General features: G+C 36.7%; 3 protein-coding genes and 2 long non-coding RNA genes across 12 annotated transcripts in view; 1 reads left to right on the forward strand and 4 right to left on the reverse strand.

The window, feature by feature from the left end:
* The first annotated feature begins 490 nt into the window (after positions 1–490).
* Positions 491–26,761, forward strand: adcy2a (adenylate cyclase 2a). Of its 4 annotated transcripts, XM_077720453.1 has the most exons (26): positions 522–604; positions 2,326–2,972; positions 6,780–6,977; positions 12,249–12,410; positions 14,373–14,522; positions 15,339–15,487; positions 15,591–15,702; positions 16,001–16,128; positions 16,490–16,648; positions 17,227–17,359; positions 17,817–17,993; positions 18,100–18,140; positions 18,325–18,405; positions 18,487–18,556; positions 18,636–18,733; positions 18,822–18,906; positions 19,050–19,187; positions 19,469–19,588; positions 19,686–19,870; positions 21,366–21,450; positions 22,292–22,450; positions 23,173–23,319; positions 23,502–23,612; positions 23,706–23,820; positions 24,721–24,845; positions 25,726–26,761. In XM_077720453.1, the coding sequence occupies exons 1-26, from the start codon at positions 535–537 to the stop codon at positions 25,876–25,878; spliced, it is 3,798 nt and encodes a 1,265-aa protein (XP_077576579.1). In that variant the 5' UTR covers positions 522–534; the 3' UTR covers positions 25,879–26,761. The 4 variants fall into 4 exon arrangements, 3 of the variants coding, with proteins under 3 accessions (XP_077576581.1, XP_077576579.1, XP_077576582.1); XM_077720455.1 differs by lacking the exon at positions 2,326–2,972 and having other exon boundaries at positions 491–604; XM_077720456.1 differs by lacking the exons at positions 522–604; positions 2,326–2,972; positions 6,780–6,977 and adding an exon at positions 10,705–10,930.
* Positions 3,866–7,680, reverse strand: LOC144199083 (uncharacterized). The gene is made up of 2 exons (XM_077720458.1): positions 7,426–7,680; positions 3,866–5,237 (listed from the first exon to the last, which is right to left on the reverse strand). Exons 1-2 carry the CDS (start codon positions 7,488–7,490, stop codon positions 4,970–4,972), a joined length of 333 nt encoding a protein of 110 aa, XP_077576584.1. The 5' UTR covers positions 7,491–7,680; the 3' UTR covers positions 3,866–4,969.
* Positions 9,014–10,576, reverse strand: LOC144199085 (uncharacterized). The gene is made up of 3 exons (XR_013326836.1): positions 10,506–10,576; positions 9,538–9,695; positions 9,014–9,465 (listed from the first exon to the last, which is right to left on the reverse strand). It is a non-coding gene; the product is annotated as an uncharacterized LOC144199085 (long non-coding RNA).
* Positions 10,774–14,048, reverse strand: LOC144199084 (uncharacterized). Its single transcript, XR_013326835.1, has 3 exons — positions 13,880–14,048; positions 12,232–12,396; positions 10,774–12,045 (listed from the first exon to the last, which is right to left on the reverse strand). It is a non-coding gene; the product is annotated as an uncharacterized LOC144199084 (long non-coding RNA).
* dnah5 (dynein, axonemal, heavy chain 5) overlaps positions 26,373–27,446 on the reverse strand; it is a 46,886-nt gene continuing 45,812 nt past the window's right edge. For all 5 annotated transcript variants that reach the window (XM_077720449.1, XM_077720448.1, XM_077720450.1 and 2 more), the window contains one exon: positions 26,373–27,275. In XM_077720449.1, coding sequence (XP_077576575.1) covers positions 27,124–27,275 — 152 coding nt within the window. In that variant the 3' untranslated portion in view covers positions 26,373–27,123. The remainder of the gene's footprint in view (positions 27,276–27,446) is intronic.

The raw sequence follows: 27,446 nt of genomic DNA on the forward strand, positions 1-27,446 counted from the left end.
TTAATCCATTCATTCCAAATAATTCTAAATCCAAATTTTGGCATCATGGTACAGATTTATTTCTAAACTAAATTAACAGTGACATTGCTTTCATGTTGGGAACTACAGAAAACATTCTATTATCAAGTATTTTATTTTTTGATTTTTCAAGAGAACAAACAATATACAATATATATTTACAATATGATGTGGCACTATGAGATCATATTTAGTATACAATAGTCACAAGCACACAAATGATATTAATTAACCAATGATTGTGTCTAATTTAAGATGTATAGCAATAGATCAATACAGGCTTTGTGTACATAATGTGCACATGCATATGGACTAAATGGTGAAGGTGTGTACCTAAAACGCCCCTGGGCGTGTTTTCATAACCACTGTGGGTGCATGTTTTCTACCCAATCGATCCAGCACAGACAGTTTAACCAATGAGATTTCTGCAGAAAACAAGAAGCACCTGACTGCAATCCACTGATTGCACTTGGAGGACACCAGTTTGGTGAAAACGTACCCTCTCCATGGATTGGAATGAAAACCTGCACCCAAATGTGGCTCATTTGTGGAATAGTTTGCCTACCCTTGAGCAAACCCCTGACAGGTCAATCAATACCTTATGGCTGCCTCTATTCTGCATCTCATCACTTCTGAATGAAGCCAAGGCTTAAGTCTATTTCTGTATTGTTCGTAGCACTAGTTAACTGTAGGGGACAGGATGCAATTAGAATTTAAAAAGTAATTCACCTCAACTGTCAGCAATCTTATTGAGACTTTTTTTTTTTAATTATGGGCAGCTAGTAGCTATCAATATCATTTAATATTTGCTTTTAGCGCCACCTAACAGTGTGACATTAGATTGATTCGTGGTGGTTTAATTGTGTTGAATGAAATTGAGCCTTTGTTCTTTCTTTGTTGATCCCATTGATGAAAATTGCACAACAGACTAGTACCAAGTCACAGTTTTAAAACTTTGTCCACTTAGATAATCACAAATAATTCACAAGTTACACTTATCAAGAGGGCATTGAGAGAGACTGAATTGATTGAATGCTTTTGCTTTGTCCAACCTTTGAATTAAAGTTTTGCTCAATAGCAAACTAAAAAACAGATTTCAGAGCAAGAATAAGGTGAGAGAGGTTAGTGTCCTTGTTTACAAAAAAAGTGTCAGCTTTGATTCTCGACAAGACTAAATTGGATATTGGTAAGGTTTCAATCCATAATAAATCTGAATCTAAACAGGGGGCATCCATTGGTGCAGTGGTTCATTTGCCTCACTTCAGTGAGGTATTGATTCACACTTGGTGTTGTGATTGTGAGTACAATTCTTGTCTGTCTGGAAACCGGTCTTGCGTCATTATGATTGCCATCACTTTGCATTAATTGTGATTTATAGCTGTGCACAAAATTCAATTATAAATTCCAATTAATTGCACATCTTCATTTTTAAAATTTTATTTTATAAAGACTAAAGTTTGTTAACCTGTCAACAGCCTCATGAGCACATTACTCAAGTTTTCTCAGGTTTGAAGTGCGCACACTTGTGATTGGTTCTAGTGATTGCCTCAAAAGCTTATGTAAACCCATTAAGTTATATATACACCATAATTTCTTCTTAGGCTTATTTCATTATTTTTAAAATGGTGCATTGTTCATTCCATGTTTCTTTAGAAGTTTCAAGTGACTACAGTAATATTTGTGGACTTAACTTTCATTAAAAAAGGTTACAAATGAGAAAGGGGGGTGTGTGGGGTGGATAAACGGAGGTAGAAGGAGAATTAACAAGCTTTTGAGGGTGCTTGGGTACAGGTGACAACACTTTTTAGTGCCTCATTTCTAGGTGTGATTTGGCCATTTCCTCTAAGGGGAAAAGGCAGGTAGTGAGAGTAGTCAAAAGAAAATAAGGAAATAACAAATGCTTGCTTTCTGGGTTTGGCCAATGGTAAAGCTGCTAAAAGCATCTTGCGTTTGGGGTGTGATTGGACTCGTGTCAAAGCCAGGATGACAGAAGTGCTAATTACTACCCCATTATTATCTCTAATCAATTAATTTCATTCATTTACTCAGTGAATGACTGAATGTAGTCGGACTTGTATCTTCAATTGTAGCCATTGAGTTGATGCAGGATTTATTCTAACAATTTCTGAACTGGAAGAAACAAAGCCAAAGCACAACTGCTTTTCTCGTCAAGTCTTGCTGGAATAAATCTAATAAGTGTGATGATAAATTAGTAACTTTTGGCAGAAGTAGTGATGATGAAACGTTCTCTTTTTTCCTTTGCTGCTGCTCCACCTTATTATATATTTCCTACACTCCCCCTATTAGGTTGGCTCCCCCCTCCCTTTTATCCTTCACTTCCCTCCCACTTTCTCCCTCTGACTCTAAAGAGCAGTCCATCTCAGCTCTCCCTTCACTTTTCGCTCCAACATGTTGGCAGAAGGAGGTGGGGGAGGAGGAGGATGCTGCGCTCAAACCTTGGTGCGTTCTTGCCACCTCTCCGGCCGGCGAATGGTGACTCTGACTCGGAGCCACCTTTCACTTGCATTCGCCTGAAGGAATTAAAAAGGGAAAAGGGTGGCCAGGTCACACCGGACACCAGGAGTTCTCACCGCAGGATCTCTAGAACAAGCAGCAGCAGAAGAAGAGTAGAACACACCAACTGCCCCTCATTTTTACTGGAAACTATTACCTCAGACGTCACCGCCTCCTCTGGGTTCCTTGATACTTCTCCCTTTTCAACTCCAAGATCCATGTGGCAAGAGGCAATAAGAAAGAAGCGGTACCTCCTGGACCGGGCTGAGGGCTCTGGTGGGGGAGATAAGGGAGGTCACGGGAGGAAGAGTACATCACGAGACTGGTTGTATGAGTCGTACTACTGTATGAGCCAGCAGCATCCACTGATTGTGTTCCTCCTGCTCATAGTGATGGGAGCATGCCTTGCTCTTCTGACTGTGTTCTTTGCATCAGGACTGGTAAGTTCTACATCTTTGTCTGTATAATGCAAAATCTCATTTAAAAAAAAAAGTAGATTGTAAAGTTTTCAAATTCTCTTGGGCTTAAAAACAATATAAAGATGTAGTATATAGGGGGTATTTCAATAAAGTTTACAGGATGTGGATGAGAACATGAGGTGATATATGTACAATTAAAAAAAATGTTTTAAAACAAAGGTTAGGGCAGGGGTCGGGAACCTTTTTGACAAAGAGAGCCATAAAAAAATCATTCATATTCATATTTTCTCATGTTATTTCTTGAGAGCCATTCTAAGATTTGAATGGTAAAAATACATGAAAATATGTGATTTATTTTGTGATTTTACGACTTTTAAAGTACAAAAAGTCTCTGAATTCTTTTGATAACAATGTTATGCTGTTGCTAATAAATCAGAATTGAGGATATCATACACGCAGAAGAGTAATTAAAAAACAAATTATGATTGAAGAGGTGGTAGAAAGTGTCACAGTTTCCATATTTTACCTCACATGTGAGCGGAGAGCCATATGCACCCATGGAAGGAGCCACATGTGGCTCCCGAGCCATAGGTTCCTTACCCCTGGGTTAGAGGAATACCATGTGTAGGTGATGCATACAGTACAAAATCCATTTTCTGCCACATGTGCATACACATGCTGATAAGCTGATAACTTTTAAAAGCATGCACACCTAAGTATGTGCTCTACATGGCAGCACTAATGTGAAGAAAAGGGTAGATAAAAGTGAGAGGGGATTGAGGGGCTTAGTTATTGTTTGAGTTCACGGTTGACTGAACTATAGAAAGAAGAAGCTCAATATTTTGACATGGTTATCTCCGCTTGGAAAGGCCGACAAATCCACTGCAGTAGAGAAGCAAACATTCTCAGTAAAGTAAAAGGGATATATCTGTTTATTTGTTAAGCAATCTGTCACTGAATATGCATGTATTGTACATCTAAAATTATACAAATGTTGTTTTCTTGCTAGAAATAGTCTCTTTGTGGATAGTTGCAACATGAAACCAACAGAGACCATAAAACCAACAGTCACTTTTTGATATGTAAACATTACTTTCATTAGTTTGGCTGCAAGTTTGTTTCTTGTATTTTCCATTAATTAAAGTACTTCAAATGTCTTTCACATAAAATTTCAAAAATTAATAACATATTGACCTAAAGCAAGGCTAAACCATGGAAAAAAATGATAATCCATTGTTTGACAACATGGTTTTGAGTATGCATGGATGAATAAACTCATCATTTTAACATATTTCAGCAATATAGCTCGTCTCCTGGTGTATTCCTGATTAATCTGCTGTGATGGATGGATTTTTGGATTTTCCATTACACGGAAAAAGTATTACATCACTGTCACAAAATATTGCCAAATCCAAAACAAAACGTGGCAGATGTCAACCAAACTCTAGGTCAATGATAATTTGCGTATTTGCATAATTTGAAAAACAGATGGTGAAATCAGTAGCTTCAATTTGCTGGTGCTATGCATTTAGCATGAACATGTAATGTATTATCAGCAATTTACCTTACTTGTAAGAGTATAAATGAATTTAAAAAATCATTAACTCAAGGAATATAAAAAAAACATGCTTTTATCAACTCTCTTCAAGTTTAAAATTGGTCATTTAATAGATTTCTTTTTCTCATGCTAGCACATGCTTGTGTGGAAGAATCTGACTCATCACTTCAGCCTTGACTGGTGTTTCTTGTGGCTGAAATTTCTGACGCTGGAAGCATCCTAGTTGAATATGCTGTTTATTTTCTAAGATTTTTGTAAAGTTAAGCAGATGGTCAGCTTTTAACAATAACAGGCATGTTGCAAAACTGAATTTTTCTTGAATAAATATACCTCAAATAAATTCAGCTAACAATGGGTTTTCTGGGCTGCAAACCCACAAACATCTCGTGTTTTCCTGTCCTACATCCTGCCTTTTTGCTCTGGATCCGTGCGAGATTGGTGTGACCTTTTGCTCCACCCATCATTTCATTCTCCATCCTTCTCTATTTCTGTCCATTCTCCATTCTGTGCCTCTGTCATCTTTCACCTCCTCATATTTCTGTCTCTCTTTCACTTGTATCCGAGTGCCAACCCCCCCTTCCTGCGAGCTGGCTGACCTAAATCCTGCTCTGTTTTGGAGCTCAGCTCTGGGCAAGACAAATTCTGCAACCACATCCTCTCCTGTCCCACTGCATTGACTGCATACATGGGGGGAAAAGACAGGGAAGGTGGGGGAGTGGAAGAAAACCCTAAAGGCCAGGGAATAGATGGAAGGCAAAAAAATGAAAAAAGAATATGCCGCAATGAGATTTAAAATATTAACCACCCAGGGAAACCTCTTGGTTTGCCTATAATCCATTCCACAAGGAGGGACTAATGTTCTGGAATCAAATCTTTGCCCGCATAAAACCTTGGAATATCACTTATGCACTTGCGTGTAAAATCAATCAGGCACTTTTGATATGAACTTTAATATTGTTTAAATATTTTGGCATTGGTAAACAAACAAATCTGATTGGCTAGCAACCAATTCAGATTCCAGAAACGGGCATGGTAAGATGACTGACTGATTTCAGGCCGGTGGCAGGGGACACACTGAATTGGTGGCCAGCCAATCGCAGGGCATAAGGAGACAAACAACCATTTACACTCATAACTAGGGGCAATTTAGAGCGTCCAATCAGCCTACCATGCATGTTTTTGGAATGTGGGAGGAAACTGGAGTACCCAGAGAAAACCCACACAGGCCCAGAGAGAAAATGCAAACTCCACATAAATGGACTGACCTGGATTTGAACCGAGGTATCCCGCTGTGAGGCCGAGGTGCATACCACTCATTTTAAAATAAAGAATTACTATAATCATATTTTTAAATGATAATAATAATAATGAATCCCTGTAATTGGCCTTTGAAAAGGTTTAGAATTTTTCATAGAAAGTCCAAACATACTATGTTTAGGGTTACAAAATAGTTTGTTTTGTTAGTGCAGGTAAACTTCATAAATCAATAGATTTTGGACTGATTTTTGTGTACTGAAATAAATGTCAGGTGCCTTTTATTTCATGTTATTAGGGGAGTTCGATTACAACGAGCAAATCAGATTAAAGTACTAAAATACTTACATTACCAGCCTTTTCGGTGCCTTAAAGGGTTTTTGTACACATGCCTGCTTGTTCTTTTAGTGAGAAAAATGAAGAGGGTAATCTGGAAAAGAGGCCTTTGGCAGTCTATCTATCTCATATTCTCTTGAGATGTATCAATTTTCTATGTTTTTAAAGTGCTGTTGTGTTTATGTCTCTCAGGAGAAAAACCTCTCACTTTACGTTTAAGTGGCTCTTCCATCTGCGACTGTTTGAAATCTTTGTTGCAACATTTTATGCAACTTACTAACTGATTTAAGAGTATTTATTGTTTTAACCTTTTTAACCTAACAATGACTTTTTTAAAGTGGTGTGGTGTTGTGCATAAAAACGTAGTGTTTAATGCAGGGGTGTAGGTTTTTGTTCCAGCTGGTCTAGCATAGACACTTTGATCAATTATATTTCTGCAGAAAACAAGAAATGCATGTGAATTTAATTATCAGAAGCTGTTTTTTTTTGTAGTTTGTTTAATTGTTTAGTTTACATGTTGCCTGCAGGATAAGAAATAGCGAGTAGACAGCAGGTGTGCTCTTTGCCATAGTCTTCTGCCTGCAGTTATTATTCAATAATATCATAACTCGTGCTTCATTTGATCTTAATTGAAACTCAGTTCTGGTTTTATTATCTAATTTTTGCCATTCTGATTTCAGAACGTTGAGGACCATGTGGCGTTTGTAATCACAGTGCCCACAGTTATGGCGATTTTCCTGACTGTATTTGTTTTGGTCTGCATTGAATCCATTTTCAAGAAGCTTCTTCGGGTTTTTTCCCTTGTCATCTGGGCCTGCTTGGTGGCAATGGGTTACCTTTTTATGTTCTCCGGTGGGATCGTCTGTCCATGGGATCAGGTAAGCCCCCAAAAATAGAATATATTGCTATCATTTTGTGTGTGTGTGTGTGTTCATAAACACCTGTAAATCATTATTTATTCATAGACAATATAAATAACTATCTAGCTTCCCAGTTTGAAAACGAGGCCAATGTACTAGAAGTGTCATAAATGTGAATTCTGTTGAATTCACTCTAGAGAGAATTGGAGGGGTTTGAAAGAACTAAGCCTACCTCTCAAGTGATTAACTACCGAAATATTAGAAAACTGACTTATAACTTTGCAAGTATTAGTATTTGGGGGAGAAGAAACACAAATTCTAAAAAGGAGAGGAGAAATGAGATTGGGATTGTTGTGATGTCATTATTTTTCATTCAGTCATTATAATCATCATTATTTAATCATGCTAATTGTAGATGTTTCAAGCATTTCTTGTGTAATGGCATGTACTCGAGCAAAACATGTACCTGCCCATGATGTTGTTGATCCACCTGCTCATTACAGCTGGAAGCCACTGTGCCACTGTCAGCATCTTTCTGACAATCCCAGAGGTGTTGTGGAATAAATGCCTTCAATTTATTTTGGAAGAAATTGTCAGGCATATTAGAAACTCAGTTGTGTTCAAATCATTTAGTGGAAGATGACTTAAATTCCTGCCAACACATTTTCAGATTTTAAGTAAATAGGACGTAGTCAATCCTTGCCAAGCTTGCATACAGTTTTTGAAGAATATATGACTACACCTATCCATTACCTTAGTACAGTATGTACTTGAATAAAAGAGAGACACGTGGCAACTCTGCTGGTAAACAAAAAAGAACAAAGTGTGCAGGTGATGTATGTACATTCACAAGAATTGGAGCAAGTTAAACCTTTCATTTTGTCCCCATTGGGCAAACTACAAAATCTTGAAAGGGGTATCTTGGACATGCATTTTATCATTTCAATACTGGTTATCCTTATGAGGAACTTGGGGGGTGCTTCAGTAAATCCCAGTCAACTATGTAGATGAGTTACACCATGAACTGGTGGTTTAGAACAAAATGACATAAGACTAACTTGTCTTTATTCATTTCCTACACTGAGTTAATAGGTAGTATTTAATTTTCCCCAATTTTTTACATTATCATAAATGAGTGCAAAAAGGTTTACAACATGTATAAAAATGAAACACTGGCGTTTCATAGAAAGATGCTCCAATATAAAATGCTATATACAAATTACAAATAATTACTCCTTTCACACTGGTTTGAAATTAGCAATTTGAAATGGTGAAGGGATACTTTGTCCTTATCAACTGCATTGTTGCAGCCTAACGCTGCACAACAATTAATCATTTTGTGGACGTTAGCTATCTATCAAATTCCTCAGTCCGAACACTTAATAACCACCACAACTAAACAGTGTGCAAACCTCAATCATGATGACAATGGAAAATCATTTATAAATTTGTTTTCTAAGAGAAATTGGTCTAGAAATTAGGTTAAACTTACCAATATTTCTGACTTGTACAACATGACTTACTGAATATTTTTATAAAAGAGCATTTATGTTCAAAATATTTATATTTTTCTCATTCTGTCCATTTTTGTTATCTCCTCTTGCCATCAGGATGGGATTGTTTTTTTGCCTACATTGCATTTGGATGTGGCAGTGAAATATGTTGTTTTGATGGAACTTGCAGAGACTGCTGAATGGTTGCTTTTACAAGTAGTGTGCATTCACCAGTACCTTTTGAATACAGATGTCTAATGGTGGACTAATTTGTCACAAAGCAGCATTTTGAGGTGTACTGATTCACACGTCATTCTATTCATCCCTCTTCTCCTCACGGAAAATATCAGCCCATTATACTACCAGTGCACTCCGACTGCAGCAACCACATTAATTAACATTTGTCTGGCGAGATCGGCTTGTTGACTCAGACTCCAGACATGACATCCAATTCTCCATAATTACATGTGTTTTTCCACTTACTTTTGAGCATCTTCAAATAAGCGACCCAAATATCTGTATTTTACTTGTTTTTCCTATTTTTAAAGTTCACCTCCACACGTTAAGATTTTTGAAAAGCAATTTTGTAGCACCAAAGGATAAGTAGCAGTATTTCTGACTGTATTTCAAGCTTCAAATAGGTGATACATGGTCTCTGAAAAACAGTATTTTTTAAGTTTATTGGTGAAAAAAAAACACTTCCATATCAGTACAGTGACATGCAAGTTAAGATAAACATAACACAGAGGCTCAAAGTAGAATTTCCTATCCTTAGTATGCCAGAGTTAGTTTGTATACATTTCAGTCTCCATTTCCCAACCTGAAATCAATTGAATGCTTATCCACTCGCCACAAAGCCTCTCTGTTTGCATTTGCTTGGGAGAAAGGCTTATCTGTGTGGTCCAGCTTCTACCCCTTGCTGAGAAATGTCTGTGCCCCCCCTCATCTCGTTCCCATCATTCACCCGCTCCGTCCCTCATGTGCAGGCTTTTTCGTTTTTGTTCTACCTAACACTGAATTTGGAGTAAGGATATTAATAGATATTAAATAAATAGAAAAAAAACATGATTGTGCATTGTTTTTACCCTGGCCGCATGGTGGAAGGGTGGTTCAGCAGATCTGCCTCACAGTTCTGAAATTGCAAGTTCAATCTTTGGTTGGTTCTAACTTTGCTGTGTGGAGTTTTTATGTCCTCCTTGTGCCTGGTTGGGTTTTCTCCAGGTACTCCGCTGTCCTCTACATCCTAAAAAAAACAGGCATGGTTGGCTGGTTGAACACTTTAAATTGTCATCGGGTATAAGTTTGAGTGTGAATGGTTGCCCTGCACTTGCCTGGCAACTAATTCAATGTGTTTTTCACTTACTGCACAGATGTTGCTGGAAATGGTTTCATCATCCACAATTATTGTGAGGATAAGTGGCTTGGAAAATGAAAGAATGAATGTTTTACCCGTGCATATTTGTTGGAATTGTAAATAATTACATCCGCTAATTGTTTGAGAGGGTAGATGTGGAAAGGTCAAAATACACAATGAACTGTGTACTCTGGAATGAAAGTAAATGTATTAGTGTAGGACATGCTGTGCTCCCTGAGTCAATTTGTTCAACATTGAGACCCTTTTAGCTTCACCTTATTTCTTTAACAGCACTAAAGTGAGGAATAACAAGTCTTTGTACGAGCCAGCCAAGTGTTTGTGCATATCAATAATTAATTTGATTGTCGTATGCCCAACATATGTCTGTCCATATGCGTCATCGTGTGAACATCAGTGGAGGATGATAAAATGCAGGGGTAAGGTATTATCAACATCTATTATTAGATGTGAGAAGTGAGGCTTGAATTGACAGCTATTGTAACAAACCAGCCACTCCAATCCGATATTTTACAAAAATTGTCACTCTGATGATATGCAATCAAGGCAAATAAAAAAGGAATAATTCCAACTGTCTTGTCAGACTTATAATACAAACTTGTATAATTTCTTTATTGAGCTTTGAATTTAACAACAAAAACACGGATAAGTCAACTTAATATAACGCAACCGTTTTAATACCATGTTTTGGAAATGGAGCCCAAAAGACACTTTGACAGATCAACATGTTCTCTGCAAACGTTGAAGTTAAAACTTCAACTCTTTAACAAAGGGGCTGATGCAACATAGGAGTATATAGTGAAATATGGAAATATAAAGAGGATACTGTTTTTTTGTTTCTTTTAAATATTCACTATATTTAATATGCACAGTAGATGTTCGCCTCTCCCATGCATGTGGAAATATGTGTGTGAGTGCTTCAGTAGGTTGAATATGCTGCATTCACCTTCTTTAGCAATACACAATAGACTCATTTGAAGAGGTGCAAACTAAGCCCCTTAATAATGCGCATGTTTAGTATAAAATGTGTAGTTGGTACAGTTTTGCAGTTGGAAATGCGTTTTTAGGGCAAGGGGAAAAAGCAGATTGGTGAACATCACACATAGGTATGTTGTAAATCAAGCCTTTAAATGCCATACAAACTTCCGACTAAAAGCTTCATGTAATCAGAGACTCCATTGACATGATTTGTTTTAATGGTGGTATTATGGAGGATTTGCTGCAAGGGTAGAACTAGCACCGTCGACTGGATCTTGGAGGGCTTTAATAACATAATTCTTTGTAAGAAGCTCCCTACATGTGAATTTGTGACTACACCAATGAAAGATTTTTCAAATTTCATTACCACTTAAAGCCAGTGTATGACATTGGCAGATACCTCTAAACTGGCCTCCTATAAGATACCTGCCAAGATTTTCATTTTATTTTATCCAATTGCAGTAGAAGCATTGGATAGTGGAGTGTACTTTTTGAGAAAAACATTCCAGAGTAAGCTAATTATGCTGTGGAGCCAGATGGTATTGCTCAACTATGCGGCTTCTAATACATAGGTTGTAGTTAAATTTAATTTATTCATACAGCATACTGTGGTTGTTCAAGCTCTTATAATATCTTTCCAGCTTTTGGGGCTTTTTTTTAATATATTTTCCCGGTGTACTCCAAAAAACAGGCAGGTACATGGGGAGAAAATGTGGAGTTTTAAGTGATGCCATATAATGTTGTCACTGGAACTGTCTATTAAAAATTGCAGTTGTGAGAGAAGTACACAATGAAGACATGCTTTGACAGTTGCATGCACAAATTTAACTTGGAGAAATATATCTTTTAACATAAATAAATATAAATTATAATCATAAACATAAATAATTTCTCCCAATCTTACACAAAAACTTCCAAAAATTCAAACCACTGTGACAAAAGCCTGCAATTTTCCTGTGAAATCAAATTCATGTCAATAAATGTGGAGAATATCTTTGAAAAAAATTAAGGCAAAAGTAAGAAAATGTCCTACTCCAATGTAGAATGGTACAATGTTGGACACAATAAATATGCACAAGTTGTGCAGCTTTAGTGGCAGCTTCCATCACTGTCGAACCATGAAAGACCATTAATATGCTACAGAAAATTACCCATATTCATCTGTAAGTACAGTTTTTCCTTTGCCTTCTACCTCCTCTCCTCTTCTTCTCCTCCATATTCTCACCAGACAAACAAACTAAAACTGTAAATGGCATAAAAGCTATGTATGAGACAGTAGCATTAATGTTTCCCCATTGATTATCTTGGAATGGGTTACATTGCTTTGAGTACATTGGAATGGTTTTGCTCAAGGCTTGTATAACATGTTTTTTTCCAAACAATTTACATCTTTTGCAGGATTGATGGCAAAAAAAAAAAAAAATCCAACCTTATCTTTTTTTGCAGGTGTCCTTCTTTTTGTTCATTGTTTTTGTGGTTTACACGATGCTGCCATTCTCCATGCGGGATGCCATCATTGCCAGTGTTCTCACTTCTGTGTCACACACTGCTGTGTTGAGTGTCTGCCTCTCCAATACAGGAGATCATTTGGAACCTGTAGTGTGGCAGGTAAGGCTTATAATAAACACAAACGACGGGTGTGCTATGATACTGTTGTTTGTTCACACTGAAGTTAGAACAGAATGAATTTGCAAAGTCTTTTTAAATGTAAATGTGCAACATATTTTAAAGCATACCATCACGAGTGAGTTTATTTTCAGACAAAAGGCACAAGTAATTATAAAGGGAATTGGTGTTTCAGTGGACTGCATTTGTTCTTTATCTTTTAATATTGTAATTATTGTTTTATTTTATTATTTTTGTTTGTTTCATTTATGAGTTTGAGAAATGTTTTTTTGAGCTCTCGACTGAAGCAGTACAATGCAGTTATGCTCCAACAAAACAGGTTCGAGGTCATTAAGTACCATCAGAATTTGTCTATAAAATGCACTGAATTATGAAGCGCCCTGATAATTTTGGGGAATAATTATATAAATAATGATTTTTTAAAAAAAGGACTTTATTTGTGTCCTCTACTCTGAAAATACCATTGCCTTTTTTCCCCTCCTATTTCATATTCAACTGATGGGTATGTAATCACTTGCAGGATTTTTTTTTTTTTGTCATCGAAAACCGCACACAAAATATCATTAAACATATCACATTGTTTTCCTGTGCTTTTCCCCCATATATAATTTTAAATCAATTACCCAATGGTGTCCACCAAATTAAAACAGATGAATTTTCTAATGACACCTCATGAATATGAAAAATACATGTGATCAAATTAGGCACAGACAGAATTTTAATTTGACATCAATATACAATTAACGCATCCATCTATAAATGGTTTTTAAAAATGCCTTTTTCATTCTCCTGACTGTTGTTGAATAGCAAAAAATATATATTTTCAGTCTCAAGCTAGCGATTTACTGTATATTCTCATTTTGCAGGTCAATCGAATTTATCCTAAGAAGATTGGGATAATCTTGAACTGTCCCAATAACGCCAAATGTTCTTTCCAGCTTGACTTAAAAACGCCCCAAAAAATTACTCCGGATAATTTTTGCTCGCCTTCGTTTTCTACACTCTCTGGCACAGAAACACTTGGAGTCACTGTCCAAACAGTTTGAGTCCATAGAGAGTAGGACTTGAGGGCTTTCAATTCACTTGAAAAAAGTGATGATCATTTAAATCTTTTGCATTGAATTTAGCAGTTTAGAATGAAAACATTTTGTTGTGTTAAGTCTCAATCTGGGAAGTACAAACTACAGGTGAACTGCAGTACCGTTTGTACATTTCGGGTCACCAGGTACACTCCATACAATAAAAAAACACTAGTTCCAGTGATGTACGGTGACAGCATTAATTAATTATCTGTATCGTATATCCTCACGAGGGCCGTCCAAGTACTGGAGCCAATCCCAGTTAACTAAGGACAACAGCTGGGGTTGAATTGGCTCCAAGCCCAGTCAGTTTGAAAAAAATAATTGGAATAATCGCCAGAATAATTGCCCAAATATTTGAGCGATGCTCACATTTGGAAGGAACAGCGATACCAAAGCGATTAGTCGTTGTCAAGGTGTTTCGTCTTTTGTCCCGCTCCTTCAGAGGACTGAACACAATTTAGACATGACGCGTCTGGAAACACAAAGGTGTCAAAGAAAGACTATGGTACTCTTTGTTGCTAAGACACTGGTGGTCTATTCACAAACTGAAGTATCTTATAAATCAAGATTTCATTGTGATGTGGATAAACATCCTCAGGAGAGTTGGGAACAAAGTACTCGTGTCTTGTGGGGTCATTCATAATGTCATAAAGACATTCATGGGAGCAATTGTCCATGGTTACCACCTTAATGCAATTGAGAACCAGTTGCTATGGTTTGATGATTACTTTTATTGCACTTTTCTCATGCAAGTAGTAAGAACTTAGAACTTAGTTTATGCAATTTCATGATTCTGAAATCTTATAAATCATTCTTGGAACAAAGTCAATGAGTCTTTCTTGCTATGTTTATGATTTTTCAGATTTTGGCCAATATCATCATTTTCATGTGTGGCAACATGGCAGGGGCATACCACAAACACCTGATGGAGTTGGCACTTAAACAGACATATCAGGATACTTGCAACTGCATCAAATCCCCAATTAAACTGGAATTTGAAAAGAGACAGCAGGTAACAGGTTCAATATGCCAATGGATAAATGGTCATTTAGTCAGGAAATGTGATAGGATTTTTATTGTCAAATAGCTATGAGTTGCATTTGGTTTCTGTTGTTCCTTTTTCATTCCATACGTGTATGCGTTGGTTGAATGTTTTCTCATCCAAATCCACCATCTGTGACACAGTGTGGTGTACATTGAGGTTAAGGCGTGTGAGAGCAAGGTGTTAATGGAAGTTTCGACTGCTGCTGTGTGTTATAGTACAGTAATATTTAGGAGAAGTGATAAGGGATGGGGGGGTCTGTTGGGCTCTTTAGTTTACAAATATAGAAAGAAGTGTTTTGTTTGCTGCATGGTGAATCTCGATTGTGCCTTTTTTATTTCAAACTAAAAATGAGTTGTCCAGTAGCTCTGTGGGTAATGCCTTTGAACTCAGTGCACTCAAAATAGTAGCTGTTTGTTTCATGCATGTATGCTGAATTTCAAATAGTGAGTGTGTATATTTTGAATGAGTAGTCCAAGGACAGCAAGATGTACAATCATAAATTCCAAAGTAATGTTTGCTGAGAAACTACCATGGGGCTCTATTTCAAGTGGCAATGAGAAAATAAAAAAAAGAGTGAGTATGACACTGGCTCATACGTTTTACTGCTGCAAATGATGGAATAATGACAAATGCCATATTGTGTTCTATGAAAAAAAAATGATGGGCATCTGAAATAAATCTGTCCTCATAATTAATGTTTAAAATTAACTCCTATTGTATTGATTACTCGATGATGTTTAGAGCTTGACCTACAATATTTTTTCTTTTTTTTTGTGTCATCAGGAGCGTCTGTTGTTGTCACTGCTGCCAGCACACATAGCTCGTGTGATGAAAGCAGAGATTATCCAGAGACTAAAAGGACCAAACTTTGGTCAGATGGAGAACACAAACAATTTTCATAACCTTTATGTCCAGAGACACACCAATGTCAGGCATGTACAATTAATCCATATTGTATAATAATCTTATGCAAATAATTGAGTGCACATATCTGAGTGGCATCCTGATGATAAATACTTATTTCTTATTTTGTAGCATACTCTATGCCGACATAGTTGGATTTACACGACTTGCCAGTGACTGCTCACCAGGCGAGCTGGTTCACATGCTAAATGAATTGTTTGGCAAATTTGACCAGATTGCCAAGGTAAATACTCTTGCTTTCACTGAATCTTAACATATCTATTTTTTACAGAGAATATATTTCTTTTTTTTTATCATTTAGCATATGAAATGTGACAAACCAAGCAATCTGACTTTTTTGTTTCATTGTAGAAATATTGTATTGAGGTTTACTTATTAAGAAAGGAAGATGCGAATCACAAAGTATAGAAAAATAAAGGATTTTTTAAAATATAATTACAGTTGTCGATCTGTCTAAATACATACAATAAGAGACACATTATGGTGAAGTTCTCTCCGTTTGCTCAATCTTTTATATACAGGAAAATGAATGTATGCGGATAAAAATCCTCGGGGATTGTTACTATTGCGTATCTGGCCTACCGGAGTCTTTACCAAATCATGCCAAGAACTGTGTTAAGATGGGCTTGGACATGTGTGAGGCCATCAAGTAAGTCAGATGTCTCCTTCTGTGAACGCCTCTGTATGACACCACATTTTATCTACGAGTAAAAAAAAAAAAAAAAAAAATTGATAACGGTTTAACACTCAACTGTTGTTCTCCAAATTAAAAGATCCCTCCCAAAATCATGTGATAATCCCTCATAACTATTATGTCTGCAGGGTATGGAAAAAGATTGTTCATTCAAGGTAGTTGCGTCACGCCCACTACCCCCAAAAAAGACTAATTTACTTAAATGACAGTTGCTTGCCGTGACATAGTTTACATCATTGTCTTAGACGTTTGACAGTTTGAATGTTGATTTTGTTACCTCCTCCACAGTTATAAGTGTGGTTCTGATGCATGACAGGAAAGTGCGTGATGCCACAGGGGTTGACATCAATATGCGTGTTGGCGTGCATTCAGGAAATGTTCTGTGTGGGGTCATTGGACTTCAGAAATGGCAGTATGATGTTTGGTCACATGATGTCACGCTGGCCAACCACATGGAAGCAGGAGGTGTACCAGGGTGAGTGAAAGTTGGCAAGAGCACAAAAAGATGTTGTGATATTGGCTATTTACAATATAGTGGAATCACTAAGGGAAAATAAAATCAATTCTGTGATGCTTAATGGCCTTCGATAATAGTAGATTTCCCCAATAGTCAGTTGAGTCATCAACAAACTAAATATGGTCTGTAATCTTTAAATAAACATTTAAAATTTGATTCTTTAATATTATTTTTTGGAAAAAGAATAAAGCTTTTAGTTCAGGCAATCACTTTACAAGGATTTGAAAGATCTAATGAGCTGATTTGTTGGTTTAACTTCATTGAGTACCACTTTTGTATATCATGACTTTGAAAAAAACATAAAGAGAATAGACTCTTTCTTGTGTGGTGCTACTAGCATCACAATTTTAAAAAGGGGGCTTACAAAAAGAGTGAAAGATCAAAAGACATTTATGTGCATTGTTAAACTCTGATTTCTCGCAAACATTTCTCCGGGATCGACTTTAACAGTTCCACTTTATATCATTCTTGATAGCTTACATCACTGTTTGAAGGAAATGATAACCAAATTCATTATCATTCCCTCAAAATTCCAGGCGAGTACACATCACTTCAGAGACATTGGAGCACCTAAATGAAGCCTATAAAGTAGAAGATGGGGACGGTCAAGAGAGAGATCCTTATCTCAAAGAGCACGGAGTTATCACATATTTGGTTATCAACCCCAAGGTAATAAAACACGTTCAAATACTGTGTGTGTATGATTTTTAGCAGCCACATCCATGTAGTGGAGCCACTTTTGCTTGAAAGAAACTGACTTGAAAAAAGAAGCTTCAATGTGTTTTCAATTTTACCCCATTACGAAATCTGCTGTCTATCTAAATATAAATATGAAAAGCCTTGAAAACTCTTTATGACAACCAAAAATCTTTGCTTATCTTCTTTTTTCTTAATGCAAACACATGATAGAGAGCTTTACATGTTTTCACCCAGACAATTAAGTAATCCAGTATAAAAATATATACTACGTACATTGATTTAGAGCAGTAGGCTGATTAAACACATTGCTTCGAATTATCAGTATTTTATGACAATAACACTCATGGAAAATGATTAATTCTGACTATTTAATTTAACAATGAAATGTGAGAAACTCTAAAGTTCTCCAATAATTTTTTATGTTCAGGTGGAACGTCGCAGTCCGCAGCAACACTACAGGCCCAGACACACACTTGACGGTGCCAAGATGAGAGCTTCAGTTAGGATGACCCGCTATTTGGAGTCTTGGGGGGCAGCCAAGCCTTTTGCCAATCTACACCACAGAGACAGTATGACAAATGAGAATGGAAAGATCAACACAGCTGTGTGTAACTTTCTTGATGTTTTACAATGTATCTGTTGGAATATGAACTGTGATGAATCAACCTCGTTGTTATTGGTCACCTCTTGAATTCCTTTATCTTTTCCAGGATGTGCCAATGGGACAGTATCATTTCCAGAGATCTGAAAGGCAAGCTATGTGTTTCACTATTCTAGAATGAATTGCATTGACAGGATTATCTTGATGACTCAACACTATAGTTATGGACAACACTATTTTTAACAAATCTTGACTTCTGCTCAAGGCATTGACGCGCATGAATTATCTCATGTCAAAATATTTAACTATTTAGTTTTTCTACCCCTGAAATCAGGACAAAGTCTCAGAAGAAGCGATTTGAAGAGGAACTTAATGAGAGGATGATCAGGACATTTGATGGCATTAATTCACAAAAGTAAGGGGAGTCACAGAACTTTTTCTAATTTATGGAAATGATGACATTTTTGCCCTAAATGACTGGACACTGTGCCTCCAGGCAGTGGCTCAAGTCTGAAGACATCCAAAGAATATCATTGTTTTTTCACAATAAATCCCTGGAGAAGGAGGTAAGAAGTGACAATGGTTACTAAAAATACAGTACTGGATAATTGTTTTGTTAATAATCTCCCCTTTTCTCCTTTTTAGTACAGAACAACAATCTTGCCAGCCTTCAAATATTATGTCACCTGCGCCTGTCTTATATTTTCTTGCATTTTCATTGTGCAAATACTTGTCTTACCAAAGTATGTCTATTTTGTCTCCTAACAATTGCACCAATTGCTGAAAACAAGCTGATGGAGAATGATTCAAATTCCCCATTTATCTTTTCAGGACCACCATCTTGGGGATATCTTTTGGTTTGGCATTTTTTTTCCTGTCCTTGATTGTCTTCATATGTTTCATTGGGCACTTCATGGTGAGTATCTCCAAATGAAACCCAATATTTAAAATGTCAAATGGTTTCATTTTTTCCAGATGGTGCTAAAGAATATGACTTATTTACATTCTTTAATGAGAGTAATGACAAGAGCATATATGTATTTTATGTCATTTTTGCAGCACTGCAGCAAAAGTGGTCCGAATTCATGGATGTGGCTGCTAAGGTCTTCATTCATTATTGCCAACAAGCCATTAGCCCGGATCACACTCACCTTGACAACCACAGCTCTCATACTCACTATGGCAGTATTTAACATGGTAAGTTCTCATGTATATAGACAGAATGCTGTGACAGAAGCAGAAATAATTAGGCTTAGGAATGACGTCCAAGAATAATAATCCTCCAAATAGTGCTCCCCAACTAGCTGTAATGTAAGTCACATATATACTGCATTCTTATGCTTGTAATAATTTGAAGTTTTTACTTGCAGTGATGCACGTGCCATTACAAGTGAATTTGAACAACAGATTATGAAATGGATGAATGAAAAACAATTATGTTCATTTCATCAGGTCAATGATGTTGTCTTGTGTTCCAGTTTTTTTTGGAAGATGCTGCTTTGCCTCCAATTTCTGTATACAATTCCTCCAATGAAACACTGCCTTACCCAGATGGACAACCAATTGCTTTTATGGGCAAAAACAACTTCTATCTCCCAGTAAGTTACATTTCAAATGAGGAACTCTGTTTCTCTTCATATGAATATATCTTTATCTTTCAGGTTTTTTTCACATAAATCTAATTTGTCTTTCTAGTATTTAATTTACAGCTGCATTTTGGGCCTGATCTCTTGCTCGGTGTTCCTGAGGATAAACTATGAGTTGAAAATGTTAACCATGTTGACGGCTGTGGTGGTTTACAACATCATAATTCTCCATACGCATGCATCCCTCTTGGATGAATATAGCAGATTCCTGTACAGAGCTGAAAGCCTAGACAGGTATGTGTGTGTAATGAGCAATACATTTTTGCTAAAGATGAATAGAAGAGTGTTCAAATGTGTACATAAACCATTTGTGAGGGAGGTATTTATTTGTATCTTCAACGTGATATCATGTTACTGTGCAAAGGTGGGCAAAAAGAAAGCAGTAGGGGAAGCTGAAAGTGTCTTTGTAGCCCATCACGCCGAAATAGCTTGAAACAAGGCAATCATCATTCCCTTTTTCTTTTCTCTCAGACTAAGATTATTCAGTCTGTAGTTCATAACATCAATGGCACAAAACTAGGAAGATTTGGAAAGTACTCTAACTTATTACATGATGCATTACTGGAATAGCAAATATATTGATGGTATAATGAGGATTTTATATCCAGTATGTAAATAATGTAGCACTTGCCACATTTAGTTTGCAATGTAAAAGTGTAATGTAATATTACTTCAGTGTGTTTATACACATTTAAAGGTTCAGAAGATTCAATGTTTGGGCAAGAGTATTCATTGATTGAAAATTTGCCTGCTGTTAGCAATTATGCCTTAATGGAAATGTCTAATTGTTTTTTTTCCCTTTGTCTGTTTGTTATTTTTAAATACAAATATTGAATAAGGGGCAGAATGAATTTTCTTTTGCATATTAAGGAGCATTCCTTTCAAATAATCTATATACTCTATTTTTATTTTATCTGTAGGACCAGAAAGTGATAAGGTATTATTTTCAGGTTTTCCAGCATAGCCTCTTTAGTCATGACCAATCAAAGTGACTCCGCTCATAACCTTTAAATGCTGTGCATTAATCTTGCACAAAGAGTACTTTTAGGGAGAACTTTGCACAATAAGGAAATTCTGAATTTGCTAGCATTTGCTCTCTTTGTGTAACCTCCACTCACCCAGTCTGTCCCTTTCCAAGAACTAATGCAATAATAAACGAAACCGTTGTCTGAAGATAAGGCTTCTCTTGATAAGCCTGAACGTTCATTTATATTCAAAATGTGCTTGCAAAAATGATTGCAATTGATTGAGCTGTATGCACATTTGAAACTTCTATTAAATAATCAGTTTGATTGTAAATTCTGGATATCTAATTACAATACATTACCTTCCCTTTTAAGTAGTCCTGATTCATGGATATGGACACACAGTCCATCTCTAACACATTTATATGTGGCAGTAATTAGATCTTCTGGTAAATTACAAGTCCCAAGTTTCTGGAAATTATTTCCCTTTTAATTATGTGTATTGGAAAAACATGGCACAGCACGGGAATGTGAATTGAAAGCATGCACTTGTCACAGCAAAACCGATAAGACAGTTTTAATTAGGAGCCTGGAATAATACGGTCTGTCAACCAATCATGTGACAAACTGATCATTGCCTGCATTACAAATGACACATTGCTGGTTTTTACTTCTAATACTCCCATTTTTCACATCGCTCTCTATATTTAATCTCCTCCTGCCAACTAAAAATGCATTTTTGTCTCTTTCTTCTGGGCTTCAAGACCAGGCGTCCTCAAAGACCTGAAGACTATGGGCTCTATTTCACTCTTCATCTTTTTCATCACTTTACTAGTGCTTGCTCGGCAGGTAAGTTCATTTGCAGATGGTTTGAGCAATGAAGCGTAGTGCAACAACAGCTGGCGATGTAGAACTGTAATCTGTCACAGTATAATATTTTGCTATTTGAGTGGCAGATAAAAAGATTTTTACAGGATACGAATTGCCTTATTCCTAGTTTTATTGTAACATTTTTATTGTTTAAGAAAAACAAAAACTATTTTGCCTTCACTTGTATTTTCATGTTCTCTGCATCTCTTACTCCATTTTGTGAGGATCAGTGGTCTGTAAAATGATTAAATTATAACATTTTACAAGATAATTTTATGTAAAAATGTTTTTAAACGAGGCCATTAAGAAGCTTTTTTGCTTATGCTGTGCAACCTCCAAAGGCAAATAAAGTCTGCAGATTTTGGTCTGACATAATTTGAGTTAATCTTTGGGTGTTTGGCAAACAGATTTTTAGTGAAATACAATAAAGTTTGCCAAGATAAAATGTACAAGTTAAAATTATCAAGAGATTTAGAATGCTTTCAGCTGTATAACATTAAGAGATTCAGCTGTTTTGTGTATGTATGTATGCATTGACTGACTTTTCACACTAGTGCAAGCAACATGCAGGGTGCTGTCAACAAACATTAATCATGTAGGTGGTGAGGGGGTGCTATGTACCTGCGCAAAAAAAGCGTTGATACATTTGCACAGTGTGAAGAATCTACAAATGGAAAAAAATGTTCTATTTGAGAGTTGGAACTGAAACTAGTGTGAAAAGTCTTTAAATTTTCAAATCTGTATTTTTTCAGTTTCTTGATGGACACAAGCTGTCTGAGTGTACCTTCAGTCTTTTCATCTCTGTGTCCTCTTGTAACAGAATGAATATTACTGTAGGTTAGACTTTCTGTGGAAGAACAAGTTCAAGAAAGAGTGCGAGGAGATTGAAACTATGGAAAACCTGAACCGTGTTTTGTTGGAGAATGTCTTGCCTGCACATGTTGCTGAGCACTTCCTGGCCCGGAACTGGAAGAATGAGGTTAGACTTATTAATAATGTTTTATTTTGGGGGTTTTGAGCCCCTGAGCCACCTCCCAAAATAGGCAAGGTCTCTGAAGTCTACGGTTGCTAAGACCAATGTTAAAAGGAATGAAAATAGTCAAAGAAGGAAGTTTCTTCCAGTAAAAAAAAAAAAAAATGATTGAAGACATTGCAGATGACATCTGAATGACAAACACATTGTCAGAAACCCAACATGGGAGGGCGTTTAAAAATTTAAATACCTACTCACCCAGTCGTGGACAGTGTTTGTCATATGCCAAGTAAAGTAATTGAGACTATATTGCCACTACATTAAATCTGTCATATAAAATAAATAGATTATCTTTTTATGTTTACCCAATCTGGGTGCCTCATGGGTGACTGCCGTAGACAACGTTAAGTCTTATTAAATAATGTTTTCAGGACGAGAAACGAGATGTTCATCGTAAAAATCAACAAAATGTTTTGTATTTGATGCTAATCTCAAGTAGACTACACAGGTTTTGGGTGGTAAAACTATTTTATAGAATGACATTTATGATACAACCATTTGGAAAAGTGTATATAAATGTATCTAGGTTTGAATGCCAAGGCATCTCAAGTGATGCTATTATCAAAATCTGTGCCTGGCCCCGCCTTGGCTATCTGAATTTCATCATAACCTAGTGCATTTTAACTTGTGTTCTTGTGTCATTATTTTATTTATTTATCATCTTGCAGGATCTTTACCACCAATCTTATGATCTGGTATGCGTCATGTTTGCATCCATCCCAGACTTTAAAGAATTTTACACAGAATCTGATGTCAACAAGGAAGGATTGGAGTGTCTCCGGCTTCTCAATGAGATCATTGCCGATTTTGATGAGGTAAAGCAATTTGTTTAGGTTTTGTTTGTTTTATTGGATAGAGGGTTATTAGTAACTTTTTTTATCTCCTATTATGAAAAATAAAAATCTCATTAAATTCTATCATATACATACAGATTTTACAGGGATTGTACAATATATTGTTATTCTTGTATACATCAGATTTGCTGTGTTTTGTTCAGCTATTGTCGAAGCCAAAGTTCAGTGGTGTGGAAAAGATAAAAACTATTGGAAGCACATACATGGCTGCTACAGGGCTCAATGCCTCACCAGGACTGGAGTACTCATCTCAGGTTAAGATCTTCACAAACACTGTAAAAGTACTACTCAATCCATTTTTATAACCTATATGTCTTTTGGTCAAATGTTGTGTTTTGTATCCATAGGAACATGACAGGCAATACATGCATATTGGAACAATGGTGGAGTTCGCATTTGCTTTAGTGGGCAAGCTTGATGTTATCAACAGACACTCCTTCAATGATTTCAAACTAAGAGTTGGTGAGTTCAAAATTGTGTATAATGATAGGAGTTAATTGTTGGTTAATGTGGGATATTTTGCCATTTACATGCACACTTCAATTAGGTTAAGTAGAAACAGCCAAACGTCATCCATGCTTGTAAATTTATTGTAGTGTATATATATATCTTGGTGGCAACGTGGTAATGAAGGAAAGAGGAAAACAGACAGCAGGGTCACAGCTCACTGCATGTGGCAGGAGCAAGAGTTCAATATCTTCAACCTGTCCAAAGAGCACAGCATGTGATGCTCCATTAACTCAGCAGTGTGCCTGTGTGTGACAGTACATCCCTGCTGTTGTCAGACAGACACACTGGGAGGCTGGGGGAAACTCCCACCTACTGTTTTAACAGGATAAATGAGTACCACTGTGTGACTGTGATCAACTTCCTCTCTCGAAATTAACTCATTGGCCAACGTGGAGGCATGCTGTGCAGTATTTCGAGAAGTACTTTGACAGAGGTTTTCATCGTTGAAGAGAAAGAGCCTCCTATTTTTTGACCACTTAGAATAAGTAACCATGTGGAATGTCATTCTTGGTTAATTTCTGTGCTTTGAATTGACCAAGATTGAATTAGAAAATCTCATCTCTCATTTTCTGAACTGCTTTATCTTCATGGGGGGTGCTGGAGCCTATCCCAGCTGACTTTGGGTCAGGGGTGGGGCACACCCTGAACTGGTGGCCAGCCAATCGCTGGGCTCAAGGAGAAAAACAACCATTCACGCTGACACTCATACCTAGGGACGATTTAGAGTGTCCAATCAGCCTACGATGCACGTCTTTGCATTTTTTTTAATTTTTTATAAAGTACAATAACAATAGTTCGAATGCATACCTACTGTGGTTTTATGATAATATGGACTTTTTTGGTATAATGTAGGAATCAACCATGGTGCAGTGATTGCTGGAGTTATTGGTGCACAGAAACCGCAATATGATATATGGGGGAACACTGTGAATGTAGCCAGCCGAATGGACAGCACAGGGATACTGGGAAAAATACAGGTAAGCAAAGGAAATGTTTTTGTGATTCCTAAAAACAGCAGACTAAGCATTCAATAACCTCTTTGATAAGTGTGCAAAGCCACCAAAACATGTTTTTTTTACTATTCATTCCTTTCTGTTCATTAGTAAGAGTTTAATTATGCACCATGTGCCACAATATGTGCTAGTGTCTGAATAAAGTAAGATGGAGAGTATACCATGTAAACATAATTAATGCTCTGCAGACCAATCACCGGTCACTAATAATGGCCCCGTTTTGGTAAAAGCAAAAACTAATTGCACAAAATATATAGAAAAGAAAAACATTAACTGTTTATCTGTGCTGCTCTGAAGGACAAATCAGTTTGAGTGCTCTTCTGGTACTGTAATTGCTCAATTCTTTGTTTCCCAAGCACAGCCATTTCATTTGTCGCTGTTGACATTTTAAATGACAGAACAGATGAGTCAAAGATAAAACTATTATTCTTGCTAGACAATCTATTTCTAGCAGTAGAACATCACATCCCAAGTGACGGCTTCCGCTCTTTTTTAATTTGCTCTCTGCCTTAGCACTGATAAACTGTATTGGTTTTCCACTTGAGTGACGTAAGCCGGTAGACTGTAACCACTGGTCCGCAAGCCACTTGGTGCAGGTGTTCTGACGAGTTAGACTCCCTTGTTGAAATAAGCTCCGAAGCGCTACTGAGCATGTGCATTGTCCCCATGCCCCATTTGCAAATTAATTAATTCATAATCATTAAAAAAAAGAAATGATTTTGTCTCTGACACCGTTGCTGCTAGTGAATAATATTTTGAAAGTAGTGTTTATTTTATAATCTCTTAGCACTCATGATGAGGGACAAAAAAACATGGCTGTAATCAATTTTTCCACCATTTGCAGGTGACAGAAGAAACCAGCCGCATCCTTCTACAACTAGGCTATATGTGCTCATGTCGAGGCATTATTAACGTAAAGGGCAAAGGAGAGCTCAAGACCTACTTTGTGCACACAGAAATGACACGATCACTGTCTCAAGGGAATTTGATGATATGAGGCTTGAGTTAAATCAGATACTGATATCAGCTTGGAGACTTTTTTTAGTGGCAGTGAAAGCATTTTTATTAACAGATTGAATATTGAAAAAGGTTTATGTCGCTTTGCCACAGTTGTAGTATATATTTGTCATTTAATGTGTAGCATGTACAGGCAGTAGGAAATAAAAGCATCCGTTATAATTTGATTGGATTAGGAAAGAAAAAATGGCATGGATCGGGCAAACCAAGCAATTTCTGCAACTGAAATCCAAAATATACTCAGACTCATTTCTGGCAGGCTTCAAAGATCTTAATGCTGCAGGAGTTTACTGCATCAAAAAGAAGACTATTGTATTCACATTATACATGAAGAGTTGGATTAAGGTTGTTGTTCTATGTGAAAGTGTGTAGAGAACAACAAGAAATCATTTTGTTCTGCTTTGAAAATGACAAATTCAGCATGACTAATGAAAATTACATAATTTGAGGTGATTTCATTGAAGAATACTGATGGTCTTGAAACGTTTTTTTTATTAAAATGAATACTACAAAACAATACAAAGGAACACTGCATGACTAAAGTTACAGACAGATGTGAATATATAGCTACATCTACCTTTACAGAAGCACGTGATGAATGTCTATGAATAATTTTAATATAATATTCATGTAGGGCCATGTTTTTATACTTGAATCATCAGAATTGGCTATTTGCACAACACAAGATTATGAAGCAAGTTAACCTCAAATATTGTTAAGGAAAAATGAATAGAAAGCTACGAGGTTTTTTGCTTGACTGTGGTGGTTTTATAAGAAAAAAAAAACACTCAATGTGTTTTGATGTTTTCATTATTCCATTGTTATTTTTTCTAAAAAGTCAATAAATGTCTGTGGTTTTTTTCTTTGATAGCATGCTTTTTTGGGGAAAACAAAAAACGGCTTAACTCCATTAAGACATCATATCCTCACAAGGGTTGTGGGGGGTTTGCCTTTAGGCGAGTGACACTGTGAATTGGAGGCCAGCCTATTGCAAGGCACAAGGAGTCAGACAACCATTTATGGTCACACTCATACCTAGGGGCAATTTAGAGTGGGAGGAAATGGGAGTACCCGGAAATAACCCACACAAGCCCAGGGAGTACATAGAAACTCCACACAAGAAGGCCCAGGATTGAACCCATGATGTTAGAACTGTGAGGCCGACACACTGACCCCTTGTACACCGGATGCCTTTCTGCTACATATTGAATCTGTCAACTGGTGATCATTTGACATCACACAGGAGTGCCACACCCCGCAAGATCCAGTGTTCTGGAGTAAGTATGGTCTTCAGGTCGACTGCTGCGATGTAGTTCATGTCCGTCCTAACTGTTTTTTTGTAGATTGGACAGGAATAAAGGCGGCTGTCCTTGGTCCCTTCACAATGTGTGCAAAAGAAAAGATAAGCTCAAAGCTGTTCAAAGAGGTTGCTAGGCAATATAGACATTTGATAAATAAATCTCTGAATTAGCTAAAATATTCAAAATTTGACATTTTTATTATAATGCCTTAAATGTTTTGCTGTCTATATCTTTTGATTTCATTCAA

The sequence above is a fragment of the Stigmatopora nigra genome, chromosome 7 (genome assembly GCF_051989575.1).
Source record: "Stigmatopora nigra isolate UIUO_SnigA chromosome 7, RoL_Snig_1.1, whole genome shotgun sequence".
NCBI lineage: Eukaryota > Metazoa > Chordata > Actinopteri > Syngnathiformes > Syngnathidae > Stigmatopora > Stigmatopora nigra.

What these genes read in the sequence shown, in the direction of transcription:
- adcy2a (XM_077720453.1), top strand. Translation starts at nt 535, where the DNA reads ATGAAAACCTGCACCCAAATGTGGCTCATTTGTGGAATAGTTTGCCTA. An exon ending in ATAAATCCCTGGAGAAGGAG is followed by an intron (nt 18,557 to 18,635) that starts GTAAGAAGTGAC and finishes TCTCCTTTTTAG; the next exon opens with TACAGAACAACAATCTTGCC. An exon ending in CAAATACTTGTCTTACCAAA is followed by an intron (nt 18,734 to 18,821) that starts GTATGTCTATTT and finishes TTATCTTTTCAG; the next exon opens with GACCACCATCTTGGGGATAT.
- LOC144199083 (XM_077720458.1), bottom strand. Translation starts at nt 7,490, where the DNA reads ATGCTGACAGTGGCACAGTGGCTTCCAGCTGTAATGAGCAGGTGGATC. An exon ending in ATCAACAACATCATGGGCAG is followed by an intron (nt 5,238 to 7,425) that starts GTACATGTTTTG and finishes CCTGGCCTTTAG; the next exon opens with GGTTTTCTTCCACTCCCCCA.